General features: G+C 52.8%; 1 protein-coding gene across 1 annotated transcript in view; it reads right to left on the reverse strand.

Annotated features, from left to right (window-relative positions):
• The window catches only part of ZNF423 (zinc finger protein 423), a 359963-nt gene extending 344718 nt beyond the window's left edge, over positions 1-15245 (reverse strand). Inside the window, exon 1 of the mRNA XM_064383040.1 lies at positions 14868-15245. Within this exon, the coding sequence (XP_064239110.1) occupies positions 14868-14907 (40 nt within the window). The 5' untranslated portion in view covers positions 14908-15245. The remainder of the gene's footprint in view (positions 1-14867) is intronic.
• Positions 15246-17636: the final 2391 nt, after the last annotated feature.

Raw genomic sequence — 17636 nt, forward strand, 5'->3', positions numbered from 1 at the left:
TAAAGGCTCCAAGAAGCCCCGAAGGTTTTAATTTTTTTTTTTAATGCATTTGGCAAACCTCTCTTTTTGGGGGGTGGAACGTCAACAAAATCCTGGAATACATTTTGGGAAATACCAATATAAACTAATCTCCCACCCTCACAACCACAACTTTATACATGGCCAGTTGAATCTTAGAAAGAACTTGCTTCTTTCTTTTTACAGGGTCAAGTCTAACACAGTGCTAGAAAAATATCTGAATGAATGGATATAAGGTAAATTCATGAGCAAAGTCTACCACCCACGAGCATGTTCTCAGTCCCTGTACTGAGAGTCTGAACCAAGCAGGCAATCTGAAGAGTCTCTTCGTCCTGGAGGCTGGCACATATGACCACTCACACAGGCACAGACACACACATGCACTCATGCACACATATACATGGCCACACACTCAAGCATCCATGCACATGCACACACTAGTACACAAAGACTCGCACACATGCACACACATGTACCCAACAGGTACCCACACAGACTCAGAAACATGCACAGTCATGCATGCACACACAGACACACACAGACTCACACCACACATGCACACCTATTCTGGGGCATATGCCCTCCCACACAGCCCCTTCCCTGAGCCTGGCCAGGGAGCCGCTTGAGAAGGACAGCAGTCTTCTGGTGGGGTGGGGAGGATGGACTCAAGGAGAGATGTTAAAAGCCCCCTTCAAACCTGGTGGCTCTAAAAAGGGCAGGGTCACCCCAGCAGGTGACAGGCTAAAGCCTGACCAATAAGCTCTTCATCACCTAAGATTTCCTCCTCACCTCTCTCCTGGGAGTAGAGCCCCATTTCAAAGAAAAAGAAACTGAGACTTATCAATAACATGGCAAGGATGTGGGGAAAGAGGCGTGGGAGCCCAAATCCATCTGCTCAGAATCCCAGAAGCTTGGGGGTCCTAGGTTGTTCCCAAGGCAGGCCAGTGGCAGCAGTAAGATCCTCCAGCTCCCCCTTCCCCTACCCTCAGGCACAATTCTGCCACAAGGTCACTGTATGACCTTGGACACCTGACTTGCCCTCTCCGGGCAAGTTTAATCATCTATAGGAAAAGGGGCCTCAGCTGAGGATTCTCCAAGCTCCATGACTGCTGGTGAAAAAGAAAGCCTAAGGTCCCTACCTCTGCAGTCAAAAGCGTGTGTCAAGATTCCATGAGATACTGCTTGTAACGTGCATAGCGCAGTGACTGTATACAAGGGCTGCCCATTAGAGGTTAGCTGCTCTTGGTGTTGTGATTCCATTCCTCAGGGACCAAATAAAAAATGCTACCCCCTCTTCCAGGCTTTGCCTGATTCCCCTACCAAAAAGAATCCCTCCAACTCTCTCACCCCTCCCACAGTCCTAAGCCCACACTTCTGTCCTAGGCTGCCTTGTCTGGTCCAGTGGTTAGGGTCTACGGTCCTCTCTGGTCTCCAGGCTTCCTGAGGACATGGCCTCTCCTGGGTTCTCTCTGCATCTTCCCTGGAGCCCAGGCTGAGCCTCACCTGGGTCAGATGCTCAGGATTTACATAGAAGGGTGGATATGAAAGGGAGGGAAGGACGGCAGACAACCAAAGGACTGGCCAAGGGAAAGAAACACCCACATCCCCAAGCTCTGTAGTATAGTGCCCCTTCAGAAGAAGAAGAAAAATGGCCGACACAGTGGCTCACGCCTGTAATCCCAACACTTAGGGAGGCCCAGGCAGACGGATCACCTGAGGTCAGGAGTTCAAGACCAGCCTGGCCAACATGGTGAAATCCTATCTCTACTAAAAATATGAAAATTAGCCGGGGCCAGATGCGGTGGTTGACCTGGCGCAGTGGCTCATGCCTGTAATCCCAGCACTTAGGGAGGCTGAGGCGGGTGGATCAACTGAGGTCCAGCAGTTCAAGACCAGCCTGGTCAATATGGTGAAACCCCATCTCTACTAAAAATACAAAAATTAGACGGGCATGGTGGTGGGTGTCTGTAATCCCAGCTACTTCAGAGGCTGCGACAAGAGAATCTCCTGAACCGAGAGGTAGAGGTTGCAGTGAACCAAGATCATGTCCATTGCACTCCAGCCTGGGTGACAAGAGTGAAAACTCCATCTCAAAACAAAAGCAAAAACAAAACAAAATTAGCCAGGCGTGGTGGCAAGCACCTGTAATCCCAGCTACTTGGGAGACTGAGGCAGGCAATCGCTTGAACCTGGGAGACAGAGGTCACGGTGAGCTGAGATCGTGGCACCTCACTCCAGCCTCGGCAACAGAGCGAGACTCTGTCTCAAAAAACAAGGAAGAAAGAAAGAAAAATGGTCCATAAACATAAGAGGCCAGGTGTGGTGGCTCACACCTGTATCCCAACGCTTTAGGAGGCCAAGGTGGAAGGATCACTTGAGCCCAGGAGTTTGAGACCAGCCTAGGCAACACAGCAAGGTCTCATCTCTGAAAAAATAAAAAAGTCAACACCACTAATAATTACAGAAGTGCAAATTTAAACAATGCCATTTTTTGCCTGCCAGAGTATCAAAAAGAAAAAGGAAAAAAAAAGAAAGAGAAGAAACAAAACATCATCATCTATAAGGCCAAGAATTGGGAGAAATAGGCATTCATGCCCTATTATTGAAGGGTAAATTGGTACAGACTTTGTAGAAGGCAATTTGGAAATATGTATGAAATTTTTCAAGTGAATACCCTTTGACCCAACAATTTCACTTCTAGGAATCCAGCCAAAGAAACACTCAAATAAGAACACAAAAATTTATAAATGAGGATGTTCACTGCATCATCGTTTAAAACAGCAAAAAACTGGGAACAACTAAATGTTCACCGATGGAAGACTGTAAATAAAGTCTGGTGCAACGATTCTGCAGACCTCCTTATGGCGGTTAAGAAGGAGCAGATCTAGCCCCTCTAGGCACTACCTCCCAGACTAATGGTTCCTAACCCCAGCTGTGCATTACAATTTACCAGGAAGCTTTTCTACAAAAGCTGACCAGGAACCCCCATCCTCAGAGAGACTGGATTATTTCATCTGTGGTGCGGCTCAGGTAATGTTATTTTTTTAAGTGCCTAGGATGATACTGATGTGCAACTAACCAAGATCGGAAACTTAACTCATGTAGCTAACCCTACTAGTTCTATCCTATTTCAAGAACAGGGAAACTGAGGCCCATAGAAGGAACTGTCTTGCCCAAGATCACAGAGTATGTTTCCTCCAACCCACTCCCCTCCCCAAGGAGAAGGAATCTTGACTCAGACCTTCAGGGAGAATGGGGTCTTTCTTTCCTATTCGAGTGATTGGCAGATTCCCTGCCAACACATCCCATTTTCCCCCTCCTGCCCACTTAGCTGGCCCCACCCCTCACTCCTAGTGCTGTTCCTGGGGCAGACCCCCCCTGAAAGACGAAGAGGGTCCCAAGGCCATTTAATGGTGGCTGATCCCTGGCCAGGACCAAGCTGGTCAAATGTGTCTGGTCTGAGCCGCGGCAATGATGTAGCAGGATGAGGGGTAGGTGCAGGATGGCGAGTGTATTGAGTTAAACACTCTGTTTTATTTAAAATTAAGGCCAGGCACAGAGGTTTATGCCTGTAATCTCAACATCCTGAGAGGCCGAGGTGGGAGAATCATTTAAGACCAGGCTGAGCAACATATGGAGAACTCCGTCTCTCAAAAAAAAAAAAAATGAGTTGGTCACAGTGGCTGGCACCTGTACTCCAGTTCACTCAGGAGTCTAAGGAAGGAGGATAGCTTGAGACCAGGAGTTTGAGGTGGCAGTGAGCTATGATCACATCAATGCAGTCCAGCCTGGGCGGCAGAGCAAGATCCAAACTTTAAAAAGAATTAAAATTAAATTAGTACAAAAATTTCACATTGCTTTTATGATTTTAAAAGCAAAGTTTTACAAGTCTAACACAATGCGTGGCACAAAGCCCTCGATGAGCAGCAGCTGCAGTCTCATGGCACAGTGTACCCTGAGTATGAAAGAGGCCGGGCACTAGCCGCTCCCACCTCCTCATCAGGAACAGAGGCTGGGGCGGCGGGAGGGGCCCACAAAGACTGACGCCCACGGTGAACCAAGTCCTGCAAAGGCCTGTGCTCCCTCTCAGTTCACCCACTCAGTCATCCACTCTGTCACTTATGAATCCATTTACTCATCGTTGAGTCATTTACTCACTAGTCACTCACTCATTTGTTCACTTTTTCACCCATTCATATTTATTTCCTCAACAATTCACACATATTTACTCCTTCATTTAAGAAATCTTGGCCGGGCGCAGTGTCTCAAGCTTATAATCCCAGCACTTTGGGAGGCCAAGGCAGGCAGATCACCTGAGGTCGGAAGATGGAGACCATCCTGGCCAACATGGTTAAACCTTGTCTCTACTAAAAATAAAAAATTAGCCGGGCATGGTGGCACATGCCCGTAATCCCAGCTACTCATGAGGCTGAGGCAGGAGCATCGCTTGAACCCAAGAGGTGGAGGTTGCGGTGAACCGAGATGGCGCCACTGCACTCCAGCCTGGGCAACAAGAGCAAAACTCCGTCTCAAAAAAAAAGAAAGAAAAGAAAAAAGAAATCTTTTAGACATAATGACCTACAAGATTGAGGCCAGGTTTTTTTGGGACTTTTTGTGTTTTTTTCGGTTTTTGGTTTGTGTTTTGTTTTGTTTTGAGAAAGGGTCTCACTCTGTCACCCAGGCTGGAGTACAGTGGCACAATCACAGCTCACCACAGCCTCGACCTTTCAGATTCAGGTGATTCTCCCACCTTAGCCTCCTGAGCAGCCGGAACTACAGGCGCCTGCCACCACACCCTCCTAATTTTTTTTATTTTTTGTAGAGAGGGGGTTTCACCTTGTTACCCAAGCTAGTCTTGAACTCCTGAGCTCAAGCAATTCTCATGTGCCTCAGTTTCTCAAAGTGCTGAGATTACAGGCGTGAGCCACCACCACACCCAGCCGACGCCATTTCTGAATGAGCAAGGGGCCCTGGAAGCCTAGCAGGCTGCTGGCATCCCATGCATGAGCCCCTTCCCCTGAGGAAGGCAGAACACGAGCTGCTGGAGGGACTGGGGATTTCAGCTACTCACTGTGGCCCCAGGACGTGGAACCAGGACCAACACAGGGCAGAGACTGCGGCTTCATGTGTGAAATTCAAGCTAAAAAGGCGCAGATGTGCCACAGAGGTAGTGAGCTCCCTGCGAGTGAAAGTGTGTACGTCCAGGCTGGAGGAAACCAAGGATGCCAGAAACACACCCAACAAGTGTAAATGAAGTGACCACCAAGGTTCCTTTTCAACCTGTGTTTTTCAGGATTCAGAGAGGTTCAAAGGCAAAAGTAGTGAATCTTCCCAACATGTGTGTCTGGCCCCCTGGCTGGCCAGTGTCTCCCTAAGGGGCACAGGGCATCTGCAGGGGCTCTCCTGGGCACTGAAAACTCGTGCACTGCTTGCTGCTCCCCAGACACTCCAACACTCTCTGTGGCCTCCACCCCAGAGACAGAAGCCTGCCTCCTCTTTCCTTCTCCCCACTTCTGGCCTGCTTCACCTCCCTCCCCCACTCCCTGGGGACCCTCAGGAATGGATGATTGTCTCTCCTCTCTCCAAGTTTAAAACTGCAGCCCTAGGGGGCAGGGGACAAAGCCACATCTCTTGTTTAGGAACCAGATATATACTGTATGTTGCTGGTGGCTCCAAGATTCTGCAGCCTCCAGGCCAAGGGGGTCCCCCTGCCTAGTCTCCCAGCCTGAATGTGGTGGCCATACCACCCAGCTGCCCTCTGTGGCCATGCCCGGCTCACTGGCCAAGCCCAGATGGCCATCACTCTGCCTTCAGGCAGGTAAAATTCAGTCCAACAGGAGTTAGGTGAACAGTATGTTTTATTTAATTAGGATCAACAGAAGAGATAAACCTCACAGCAGGATAGGGAATGACAACACTGCAAAAAATAATTCATGCCCAGGTAACGAAAGGGCAAATTTCAATTACAGAGAAAACAGGGGGAGAAAAAGTTTCCAAGCACCTCCAAGGAGGCGGGCAGTGAAGAGCCTGCAAAGCCTAGACCGTGGGCCCAAGATGGTCTAGAAAGCAAGGCAATTGAGTGGACCAAACATCCGTTCCTCTCTCTCTCCCTGTCACAGACAAACAGGCCTATGTGTGCAGGGCTGGGTGGGCCGTGGAACCTGAGTCCTGACAGGAAGGTGTGGGGGCCACAAGGGATCTGCCAGGGCCACTGGGCAAGCTCACAACCTGCCAGGCACAGTCTCAAAAGAATTCTGTCCCCAAAAAGGCCAAGCACAGTGACTCACGCCTGTAATCCTAGCACTTTGGGAGGCTGAGGCAGAAGGATCACCTGAGGCTGGGAGTTTGAGACCAGCCTGGCCAACATGAAGAAACCCTGTCTCTACTAAAAATACAAAAATTAGCCAGGCATGGTGGCACATGCCTGTAATCCCAGCTACTCAGGAGGTTGAGGCAGGAGAATTGCTTGAGCTCCGGAGGCGGAGGCTGGTGTGAGCCAAGCTCACACCATTGCACTCTAGCCTGGGCAACGAGAATGAGACTCCGTCTCAAAAAAAAAAAAGAATGCTGTCCCGGCTAGGAGACAGAACAAATGTTCACAAACGTTCTAATCCTAATAATGGTCATCAGATCACTCAGCAAGTCCTTAATGCCCCACCTGCCCTTGCCCCCAGCCCCACCAGCCCTGAAGGAACCCTAGTCTTGTGTCCTGCCCTAGCCTTAGGCAATCCAATCTCACTTCTCACACTAGGGCAAGGCAAACCCCCCACACACACACGCCTTTTGAGAGAATGGCCTCATCTTCTAAGCCTGTTTCTCATGCCTACCCTGGAAATTGGAGGCTGGCCTGGATGACCGCCTGGCGGGGGGAGCTGCAGATCCCTAACCTACCATCACTTGGGAACCAACTATAAATGCAAAGTTCATGGTGGTGACAGCCGGACAACAATGTGTATGTACTTAATGCCACTGAAACATGGTTAAAATGGGCCATGCATGGTGGCTCATGCCTATAATCCCAGAAGTTTGGGAGGCCAAGGCAGGAGGATTACCTGAGGCCAGGCCTTCGAGACCAGCCTGGGCAACATAGCAAGACCCCATCTCTACAAATGATAAAATTAAGAAATTAGCCAGGTGAGGCGGTGCATGCCTGTAGTCCTAGCTACTTGGGAGGCTGAGGGGAGAGGATTGCTTGAGCCCAGGAGTTCAAGGCTGCAGTGAACTATGATCACTTCACTGCACTCTAGCCTGGGGGACAGAGCAAGATCCTGTCTGTAGAAAAGGAAAAAAAATGGTTAAGATGGTAAATTCTAAGTTACGTATATTTTATCAAAATGTTTAAAAACAGGAATTGAGGGGTGAAGAGTTCTGAGCCCCTCCTCAGACCAACCAGGTGAGCAGCTGCAGGACCTGGGCCCAGGAATATGCAATTTAACCAGCTTTATTGTAGGTGATGGTGACAGGCATGACAGCTGGGGATCCACTCATCTGTATGAAGCCACCCTCTCCCCAGACCAAGGCTCCCCAGCATAATGCCTTGAATTACCTCAATAAATACTTCTTCTGCAAATGAATATTCAAAAAAATGAGTTCTCCAAGTTTCCTAACCCAAGCAAATATTTTGCTGATGTATCCTCCCTCCAAAATGAACCCTCAAGAAACATGAGCACTGCCCAAGCCTCTCTCTCTCACAGCCCCTAGTCCCTGCTCCGAAGGTGACGTCAGCCCCAGCACCCCCGTTATCCGGGAGAGGAAAATTGCTGTTAAATTAGCACATCCACAGAGCCCCATTTTATATCCCAATTCAGAAGATGACATGAACATCTGCTTTCACTTCAAGACATTAATTTTCAATTATTGGAGAAAAACAAAATTAGTCCTGACAAATTGCTGGCGAACACAGGCTCTTGTCTGGTGGTTCATAATAATAACTTCGGGGGCCCACAATTAGTGTCTCGGACGGAGTTTCCTGATGGATCCCTGTCATCTGGAGGCAGTGGCAGCAGGGCAGCTCCTCTCACTGCGGTGTGTCGGGCAGAAGGATGCTCCAACAACCCGCGGCTCCAAGGTCACTGCCTCTCAGATGACCAGGTTTAGAGAACTAAGGAATTAGGGCTTCCTCTCTCTGGGGAAGACGGGGAGGGACAGAAGATGGGGGGGCAGGCATCTAAAAAATATCCGCCTTAACCATTTTCAGCTTTGAATATTTTCAATGTTTTCTCCTCCTGTTCAGTAGCAAGATTTTGCACACTTAGACAGGAATGCAAATCACTCCTGAGTCCTTACCGGGCACACTGGGATTGCCTGATAGGATCACCTTATGATTGGAGTTTGCCATCTGCAATGGGAGAAGGACAGATGACATGGTTTTCTTATGAGACCCCTTCTACCCTTCTACATGATGTCATCCAGGATCCCAAATCCAGAACTCAATGGCTCCAGCCTCTGAGATACAAATGCCTATAAATGTTTTGTAAGAAAAAACTGTTTGCCGGGGTCCCATCGACCCAGAACCTGGTTCAGCCTGGGTTGTAATCTCCAGAAACAAGAGAAAGAAAGAAAACTCTGAGTTTGCCAACCTCAATGACCCCAAACCCAGAGAACAACCCACTTGATAAGAGATTATCAACACTGTAATCTCATTTGACGGGTTTTTATGTATCTTGGCTGCTTTAGTCACTATATCAATAAGAAGCCACTGAAATGTGAATGAGTTGACGAATTCAGAGATAATGATGTGGCCGCCTTTGAATTTGACTTGTCACAATTGAAACCAGAGTGTGTTTGCCTAGCTAAGATGTTCAGACTCTTGAGGGGAGTGAGGCAAGAGGGAGGGGAGGTAAATAGAGGGAGGCAGGTTAAAAAAGACAGAAAGAAAACAAAACAACAACCACAACAACAAAGGGAAATTATATCTTTAAAAAGAGAATGAAAGACATTGCTGCTTCCAAAGTCAACTCGGTAACTGAGCTCGACATTGTGTAATTGACTTTGCAAGTAGAACAACAGCAACGTAACAAAGAAAATGTCAGTGTTTTCACAGCACCAATCTATAACGCTGGGAGGCCGTCCCGCTGTCAGCCAGGGCTGACAATACAATAGCTTTCAAAGGGATATTACCATCATGCTTTTATTCCTGACATCAATCAAGACAAAGAGAATCCTTTTCACAAGACATTAAAAATCAAACCTTTGTACAAGAAGATAGGTAAAACAGCATTCTCCTTAAAGACAGCCACATGGAGCAATCAGCTAATTGGCGCTCCTTGAAAGCGGTAAAGTATTTTTATTTACTGAGTGCACAACCCCAATCGTTGGCTGCCGCCAATCCTGGCAGGTAAGCTGTGAGTCAAAAGTTTCCATCAGCATTTCCCCACTCACTTCACCCTGCCTCTCCCACAGTAGGCTGAGGGAGCTGACAGGCAGCCCCAAAAACTTCAAGCGGGATGCAACCAATCCAGGCTTAATTCATCCATTTGGGGTGGGAAACTTCTCTGATCACCCACTAACGTGTCTATGCACAAGACGCCCTTGCAAGCTGATGGGAATTTGCAGAAATTGTCAAATTCTCCAACCCCAGAGTATCAGGGTTTTCCTGGCTACCCAAATAATGGGGACCCCACTAACAGTTTTCAAGGTATTCTACTGTAGTCACCCTAGATTCACAAGAAACCCTGATATCTTCTACAAATGTTTTCAAGACATGAAGACAATACTCTCTGCAAACACCAGTGCACCGTGGACAAGGCTGGGCTTTGCTTCAGCCAGGGTCCGGGAAAGGCAAGTCCATCCTAACCTATGCCAAACAAAGACTGAACTAACCCACCCACCACCATGGAAAAACAATGGGGCCATCAGGAAATCTAGCCATCCTCTCTGCCTGCTTACTTTCATGACAGTTTCAGATGCCTGCACATCAGAAGTTGTTGACACTTACAGAAAACTGCAAGGCCAGGAGCAGGAAGTTAGAGAGCCTCGTGTTTGAAAGAGGTCATTTCCTTAGACACTTTCCAAGCCGCTGACATCTTACAGCCTTTCAACCTTCCAAGACGCCATGTCCCCAGATCCAGTCCAGGCTTGACAGAGCCACTGGTCCAGGTGGTCACAAGTCTCAGGCCATTGTTGAGGAGGAGTGGGAGCAAGAACTCTCTCTGCAGGAAGGCTCTCGGGAACTCAGAGCCCAAGGTGTTCTGTGATTTGCCCCTTTGGTACCCTACAGACCATCTGCCACAAATATGCAACCCAGTCCAGTCACTCAAAGACAGAGACAGCACTCTCAGCATCTGCGGCAGAAATGGATGTTTTTACTTTTCAGCTATAACAGGATACTGTTGTTTATTTTTAAACAGAATCTGAACAACAGGTGCCGTTCACTTCACTACAGAATGGACAGAAATTTTAAAAGAAGATGGAACTGGTCCCAACACTGCCTTGAAAAAGCACATACTCCCGCCACCACCACCTAAATCAAAGAGCCAGGCAGCACGTCTGCACCATCAGCCTCAGTGGTTAAGTTCCTTTCGTTTACACATCCAAATGAACAGTTAAGAGAAATCAATGCATCTAATTGCCAGACTATTAAATCCTACATCAGGGGAAGAATTCCACAGCCACTAGCTTAAGAGTTGGCTACCGATATAGCAACTATTGCAACTTTCTATTAGATTGAACCAGATTCCCAGCCTTTCGTCTCCAGCTAGGAACGCTGTACTCAAGTGCTCCAGTTTCCTGCCTTCCTGGTTCCCCCTCCTCCTCCTCTGTTAACACACTGTAGCATGCCACAACACTGCCAGGGCTGGCTGCTTCTTCTGAATTACTTTATGACTGTAAAGTCACCGGCATTTTGCACCTTTCATTATGAATGCACGCTAGGCACCTTATGGTTAACCGTTTAGCAGGATTCTCCTGCCAGAGGCACATAGTCATCCTATTTTATTGCTTATTAAGTTTTTGCAAGGAAACAGGTGTAAGAATCTAAACAGCAATTACTAGACATAAAGAATGAAACAGGTCCTTCCAAAGCTGGGAATTGATAACTTAATTGAGGAGGGGGGATTAAATATTAGGATTAAATGTTAGCTACCCCACTCCACATAGAAAGCTAAAGACCCTATAAAGGATTTGTTTTGCCCTTCCTACAAGATCATGTACATTTAGCCAAACAAATCTCGACAATTTACACTTGTATGTGGTCTCAGCTGAATCAAGAAACCTGTAACCTCAGAACGCCTCTATTTATTACATCTCAATTATTTCCATGGAAACACTTGCAATGTTCCCAAGTCCCTAGACCACCAAATTTATAAGACGGACTTTAAGGAGCTACACGCTGGCAGAAGAAGACAAAGAAGGGGAGGGGAGTGCAGAGAAGTCACTGAGGGAACTTTGGGATGTTGGGGTGGGGGGGGCACATGGACATAGCCTGAGCGCTAATTAATATTAAGAACTGTAATTAACAGGTAGTTGCCAGACAGAGAAAATTGACAGTATTAAAATTATTCAAAAGTTTTAAGCTAAGGCAAGGGAAAAGATGTACCAATTTTCCCTGTAAATGAAGAGGCTGCTGCATGGATCTAAGAAAGCCATGGGGTGAAAGGGGACAAGGCCTCCTTAATGTTGAGTGACAGAGAGAACTGCAGAGGTAATCGTTACCAAACCACCTGATATCATCAGCCGAAATAACATCAGTGAGCATGATGAGAACAGCCCGGGAGAATGAGGCCAAAATTATCAAAGGGAACAGAACGCTGCAACCACCACACCACACCACACCACCAGGAAACAAAAATGGGGAGAAGGCTGTAGGGAGGGAAAATCGGTCAGAAAAATGTGACTTTTGTAACACTCCAAGCTTTATGGGTTTAGGTTTTTGTTTGTGTTTTTAATAAATTATATGGCTTTTGAAAACCAACGAGACTATTCTCCCCGATGCCCTACTGCCCCAACGCCCTTCTCTATTTACTAGGTGTCCTCCCCGTGAGCTGGGTTTTCCAAAGGACAAACACACCGAGGGGACAAGTGACCCCACTCCAGAAGGGAAGTTGTGTCCGTGAGTGGGAAGTGAGACCACCCAGCCCCCGGAGGCCTGTTTTCTTTTCAAGGCTGCAATGCCTGTGCTTTCAAATCACACTTTCTAATCATCCATTCGAAATTGTTATATTTCTGTCTCTCCTTCCTGCTATGGGCTTTCACATTTCCGAGATCAATTACAAATTACAGTCAAGCGACTTTCACAGCAGAATGCTCGGGGCTGGGGAAGTCCACAATGCCTCTACATTAGCCCTGACACACAGCAGTGGAGGCAAAATAAAATGAAATAAAATGCAAAAGACACTGCTGTTCCTTAAGAAGCACCTTCAAGCATCTTTAAAGGTGAAGACCTTGTCATTTCAAACACTTGGTGTGGAGCTGTCCACACTCATGCACACACTTTTGAATATTGCTTGAGAGAAAGGGGGAGGTGGTGCTTGAACAGCAATAAATCCCTCGCCTGCTGGAACTCCTATCCATCCAAATTATCTTCTCTCTTAATTCCTCCCTTGATAAGTGGCCACATCTCCACCCTCTTCACCCCAGTAAACAGAATAAAAGGTAAAATGGTGAGAGACAAGGGTTGTACCTGCTTTTGGAAAATGCAGAAAGCCATGAGGAGAGTCAGGGGGTCTCCAACTCCTCGGACAGAAAGGCTCTGTGTGGCTATTTACAACACCGAGTCTCGAAATGCCTCCACTGGTCTCCTGTCCACCTTGCTGTCTTTCCCCCATCAACCTGCTTGAACTATCTGCTAAACATACACACATATACATTTGAGAGAGGCACTCACTAAAAATCATTTCAAGGCTCATTTCATGAAAGGCTGAAGATCCAGTTCTTGAGTCTTTCTCAGAGATCCACAGAGTGGTTTTAGAACTCGGTTCAAGCAACTCTGAAACACCCACCCATCTGTTCACTGCAAACTGCTCTCCCTTTGCTTTCTGGGTCTCGCCTTCTAACCTAAGGAGGTTTGCAGAAATGGATTGGAGGTCTAGGTAAGCAAGCTTTGCATCTTGACGGAAAAATCGTCTTCTATACTTAGGTTTAACTCAAAATCAACTGCCTGAGTTAAATAAAACTGTTTGTCCAACCAGAAATTCCAATTCCACATTTTCTTCTGGGTCGCCTCTTAAGTGGCTCTTGAAGGAGTGAGCAGTGAGCCAGGGAAAGAGAAAAGAAATCCAGTATTATTTCAAGCCCCACAGCCCTTCTATCAGGAAAAGAGAAACATCCACCCTTCTTTCCTGTCCTCTTCTGGTTTCCCTGTCTCCCAATCAGAACACCCTCTGAACCCCCAGTTCTGTGGAGCAGGCCAGGTCGTCCGGGATTAGACCAGCCAGGGTGAGGGAAACAAGACCAACTTCTCTCAAGGAAAAGGGGGAGTGGGAGCGGGCTGGGTGCTCCGTTTGGACTCGGTGGGGAGTGTCTCTGCTGGGCCGGGGGCAGTCCCTACAGGGACTTCAGGAGGGCAGCGCTGACGAGTGTCTCAAGATTTTCCTTGCCAGATTCAGTTCCAGCCATTCCAGCCAGGCGCAAGGCTGGCAGGAAGGGAGCGGGGCCCCAGCGCCTTCCCGCGCAGGCCTTCAGGAAATGAACTTTTCAGAGCAGAACTGGGCTCAGGCCAGAGGTCATCAGGGGAGTTGGGAGAAGACAAGGGCCTGGGGGCTTTTTGCTCCGTAGACTTAGCCGCTCTAATCGACACACTCCCACTCCTCGATCGTCTCCCATCGCGGCAGGGCGCCCGGGCATCCAACTGAGGGGCAGGAATCGGGACAAAGCAGCAGGCAAGGCCTGGAAAGGCCAGCCGTGGGGAGAGGAGGCCAGGGGAGGGGCTCAGCGGCCAGCGCGCGGCCTTTCCCCGGAGCCTCTACTCTCCAGGGATCCCCTCGAGATGGGGATCCTCAGTGGAAAGAGAAAGCAAAACGCAGAAACGAAGGGGTGGGTGTATCTATACATCTGCAGCTCCCACAAACGCGCGCACCCCGGGGACCCGGCACAGGAAACCGGTCTGGACGTCGAGGGTGCCGGTGCCCGGGGTCAGATCCGGGGCGCCTCCGCGGAGAGGCGCGCACCGCGGCCGCTGCGTTCCCTGGGGACCCGCGTCCCGCCGGCGCGGCGCAGACAATGAACTCCTGGCGGAGGCTCCCTGCCCGGTGGGCCTTGGTGGAAGAGGCAGGAAGTGCAGGGGCCCGGGCCCGGGCCCGGAGCGCGGCCTGGGCAGGGGGCGGGAGGGGGCGACTGGCAGTCCGGGAGAGGGCGCGACGCCTGGGGCGCGCGCAAGCAGCACCCGCCGCTCTCCGCGTCCTCGAGCTACCAGGCAGGGGCCGAAGAGAGCCAGCAAGGCCCGGGGCCAACGAGGGCGGCCTCGGAGCTGCCGGCCTGCCGGGCGCCCGTCCTCGCCGCCTCTTCCTTCCTTCTGCCGCCCACCCGCCGCCGCCGAGATTCGCAATCCCCGCCAAGTCGGGCCCGCACCCCTTGATTGGCCACGCGGGCCCGGGGTCCGCACGAAGGGAGCGGCGCGGGCCCCTTGGCGGCGCCCCCAGGCCCGGGTCCCCCGCAGGCGACGGCGCCGGGTCCGAGCGGGGAGGGTGTCCGCGGCGTACCCCCTCCGCCGCCGCTGCCGCCTCCCGCTCCCGGCTTCCTCCTCCCCCTCCTCCTCCTCCGCCTCCGCCTCCGCCTCCGCCTCCTCCGCCGCCTCCTCCTCTCGGCTCGCTCGCGCGGGTCCCCGGCCGCCCGCCCGCCCGCTCGCCGGTCCCTCCTCCCTCGCTCCCTCCCTCCTCTCTCGCTCGCGCCTCCGCCGGGCCTCGCTCGCTCACCTTTCACCGAACGCGGCTTCGCCTGCTTCCGCCTGGACATGTCCGGGGCTCCGGGCGCTCCGTCGCCCTCCGCAACCGGCTCCCCCCGCAGCCCCCCGCCGCTCCGGGCAGCCCTTCTCCCCCTTCTCCTCTGCCTGTCTCTTGGAAACTTTTTTTTTTGCAGCCGGGTCGGCGGCTGTGGGGAGCGGACCGCAGGTCCGCGGCGGCCTCCCTTGGGGGGCCGGCCCCGGCAGGCCGAGGCCGCTCGAGGGCGGGGGGAGGCTCGGGGGGCGCGCCGGGGCCCTGCCTGTTGCAATGCGGCAGCTGGGGGCTCCCAGTCCAAGCGGCGGTCCCAGCGGCGCGGGGAGTCCGGAGGCCACTCGGCCGAGCCGAGTTATGCAAAAAAAAAAAAAAAAAAAAAAAGCCGCCCCCCTCCTCCTCCCAACCCCCCGCCGGCCCCCGGCCCCTGCGGCCCCCTCCTTCCCTCCCCCACCCTACCGCCACCCTCACCCTCCTCCTCCTTCTCCTCCTCCTCCGCCCCTTGCCGGATTTTTGTGCAAAGTTTGCAGGCGTCCGGCCACGCAGCCCGGTGAGGAGCTCACAATGAACCCATCTGAGGAGGGGGAACGGGGCTGAAGTCGAGGGGATCTCAAGGGGGGAGGAGACCGGGAGGCGGTCGGGAGCGCGGAAGCTCAGTACCCCCCGGAAAAAAAAAAAGCCTTCAAATTATCCCCTGCCGCACAAAAAATAATAATAATAATAATAATAAATATTAATGGCTCAAAAATGCCCAAGCGCCTGGTTTGAAGATTATGATGGATGGGGGGCGGGGGTCCCTCAACTCAGGCTACTTGGGAGAGGAGGCTCGAAACGGCCGCAGTGGCTCGGAAGCCGCGGCTCGGGGCCCCTGGCTCACGCCCCCTTCTCTGGCTCTCGGCTCGGTGCGGCGCCGGCCCCCCGGAGGAGGAAGGGGCGCGCGGGGGCGCTCAGGCGGCGGCCGGTAGGCGCGCCCGTGCCCCGGGCATCGCTCAGCCCGTGCGCCGGGCCGCCGCTGCCTGCCCTCGGGCTGCGGTGCTCAGCGCGAGGCGCGCAGCCGATCCCCAGGCCGGTGCCAAGTCGCCGGCCCCGCTAGCTGCCTCCATGGGCCAGGGGCTCGGAGAAGGGGGAGGCGGCGGCCGCGGTGGCGGAGCAGGAGGACGAGCAGGCGGCGGCGGCGGCCGGCCTCCCGTCCTCCCGGGCAGCGGCGGCGGCGGCTGCGCCCCGGCTCCTCCGCGCTCCAGCCGGCGCCGGCCCGCCCGCCAGCCTCCCTCGCGCTCCTGTCTTCTTTGTGGTCGCTGGCTCTCCTCCTCCCGATCCGGCTGCTGGGGCTGCACTGCAGAGACACATAATAAAGCCAGGCTTGGCTGGAAATGTAGCCGGGTCCCAGCAGGAGGATGTGAGGAGCGGAGTCCCGGCGGGGGAGCGCTCTGATCCCGTGGGGCGCCCCGCACTGCTCCGGCTCGGATCAGACGGAGAGAGGGCCAACAGCACCGAGCGATGGACAGCGCTGGAAATACAGCTCCGGCCGCCCGCAAAACCCGGACCGCGGCGGCGGCGGCGGCGGCGGCAGGCACGGCGCGGGCGTGGGCACCGCACCGGCACGCGGGGCCGGGGCTCGGGCGCTGGCAGCACCGGGGCGGGAGGAGGGAACAGACTCAGGGCCCACGCGGCTGTCAAGTTCGCCAAGACGCATGAGCCTCACAAACTGCAAAAAGTGAGACAACGGGAGAGCAAACCGAGGTGGACTGCCCTAGCATTGCCACCTCTCGATGTATGCCCCACGCACCTGAACTATCCCGGGACCTGGCTCTGCCAAGTTGGCTTTTGCCCACAGGTCGGTGTTCAAAAACCACACGTGCCCCACACCCAACAAATTCTTTCACCACTGGGCTAACCCCGTGCGCTCCCTACACCCGCATTTGTAGAATTCTCGCCCCTGGTGCGCACTTCCTCTGTGCGACTGTAAAAAGAACACCTTACCCCCGAGACCCTGCAGGAGCACCCCCTCCCCGCGCAGTTGGCAGAAGAGATAAACCAGCTCCTACTTTCTGCGAGGTATTGCCCCGCCACCAGGGGGCGCCCCGCGTCCCCCGCAGCTCCTTAACCGGCCGATACTCGGGTCTCGGAGTAGGCCCAGGAAGGGCTCAGACTTGGGAAAAGTCTTCCCCAGGCGGCTCCACTAAACCGTTCGTCTGGAGCCTCTCCCTCCCCCACTAGCTGCAGGCGGCCAGGTCTCGGGTGGGGAGCGGCCCCGACCTCGCCCCCCTCCCTGGCGAGTGGCGCCACCTCGGGCCGGCGCGCCCTGGAGCCGGGAGAGCAGAGCGGGTGCGCGGCGCGGCGCTGGGGGTTATCAATCTCGCGGATCGATAAGTTACCACTTGGAGAGGGGAAGGCTGCGTCCCCTCGGAGACGAGTTACCCAGGGCAACCTTTCACGGAAAAACCCGCTGCCCGCCGAGATCAGCGCCGGGGCGGGCCGGGCCGAGGCGCCCGCCCCACGCAGGGTGCCCGCGCCCCGCCGCTCCCCAGCCTGCCCGCCAGCCGGGCCCGGCCCCGCTCGGCTCTCTCTACGGTCCCGCCGGGCCCTGCTGGCCAACCCCGTGCTGGGCTGATTGCCGAGGTAGATGCCACCCCCGCACCCCCGTGGCTGGGGAGCGCGAGCTGGAGGATGCGGAGAGGCCTAAGGCGGGGTGGGGGAGGGCAGGCGCGAGCGTCCTAGGCTGTCTCAGAGGTAGAGTCGGGTGACGAGCGA

This window comes from Aotus nancymaae, unplaced genomic scaffold (assembly GCF_030222135.1).
Source record: "Aotus nancymaae isolate 86718 unplaced genomic scaffold, 86718_ANA_hifiasm-v0.15.2.pri h1tg000030l, whole genome shotgun sequence".
NCBI classification, from domain to species: Eukaryota; Metazoa; Chordata; class Mammalia; order Primates; family Aotidae; genus Aotus; species Aotus nancymaae.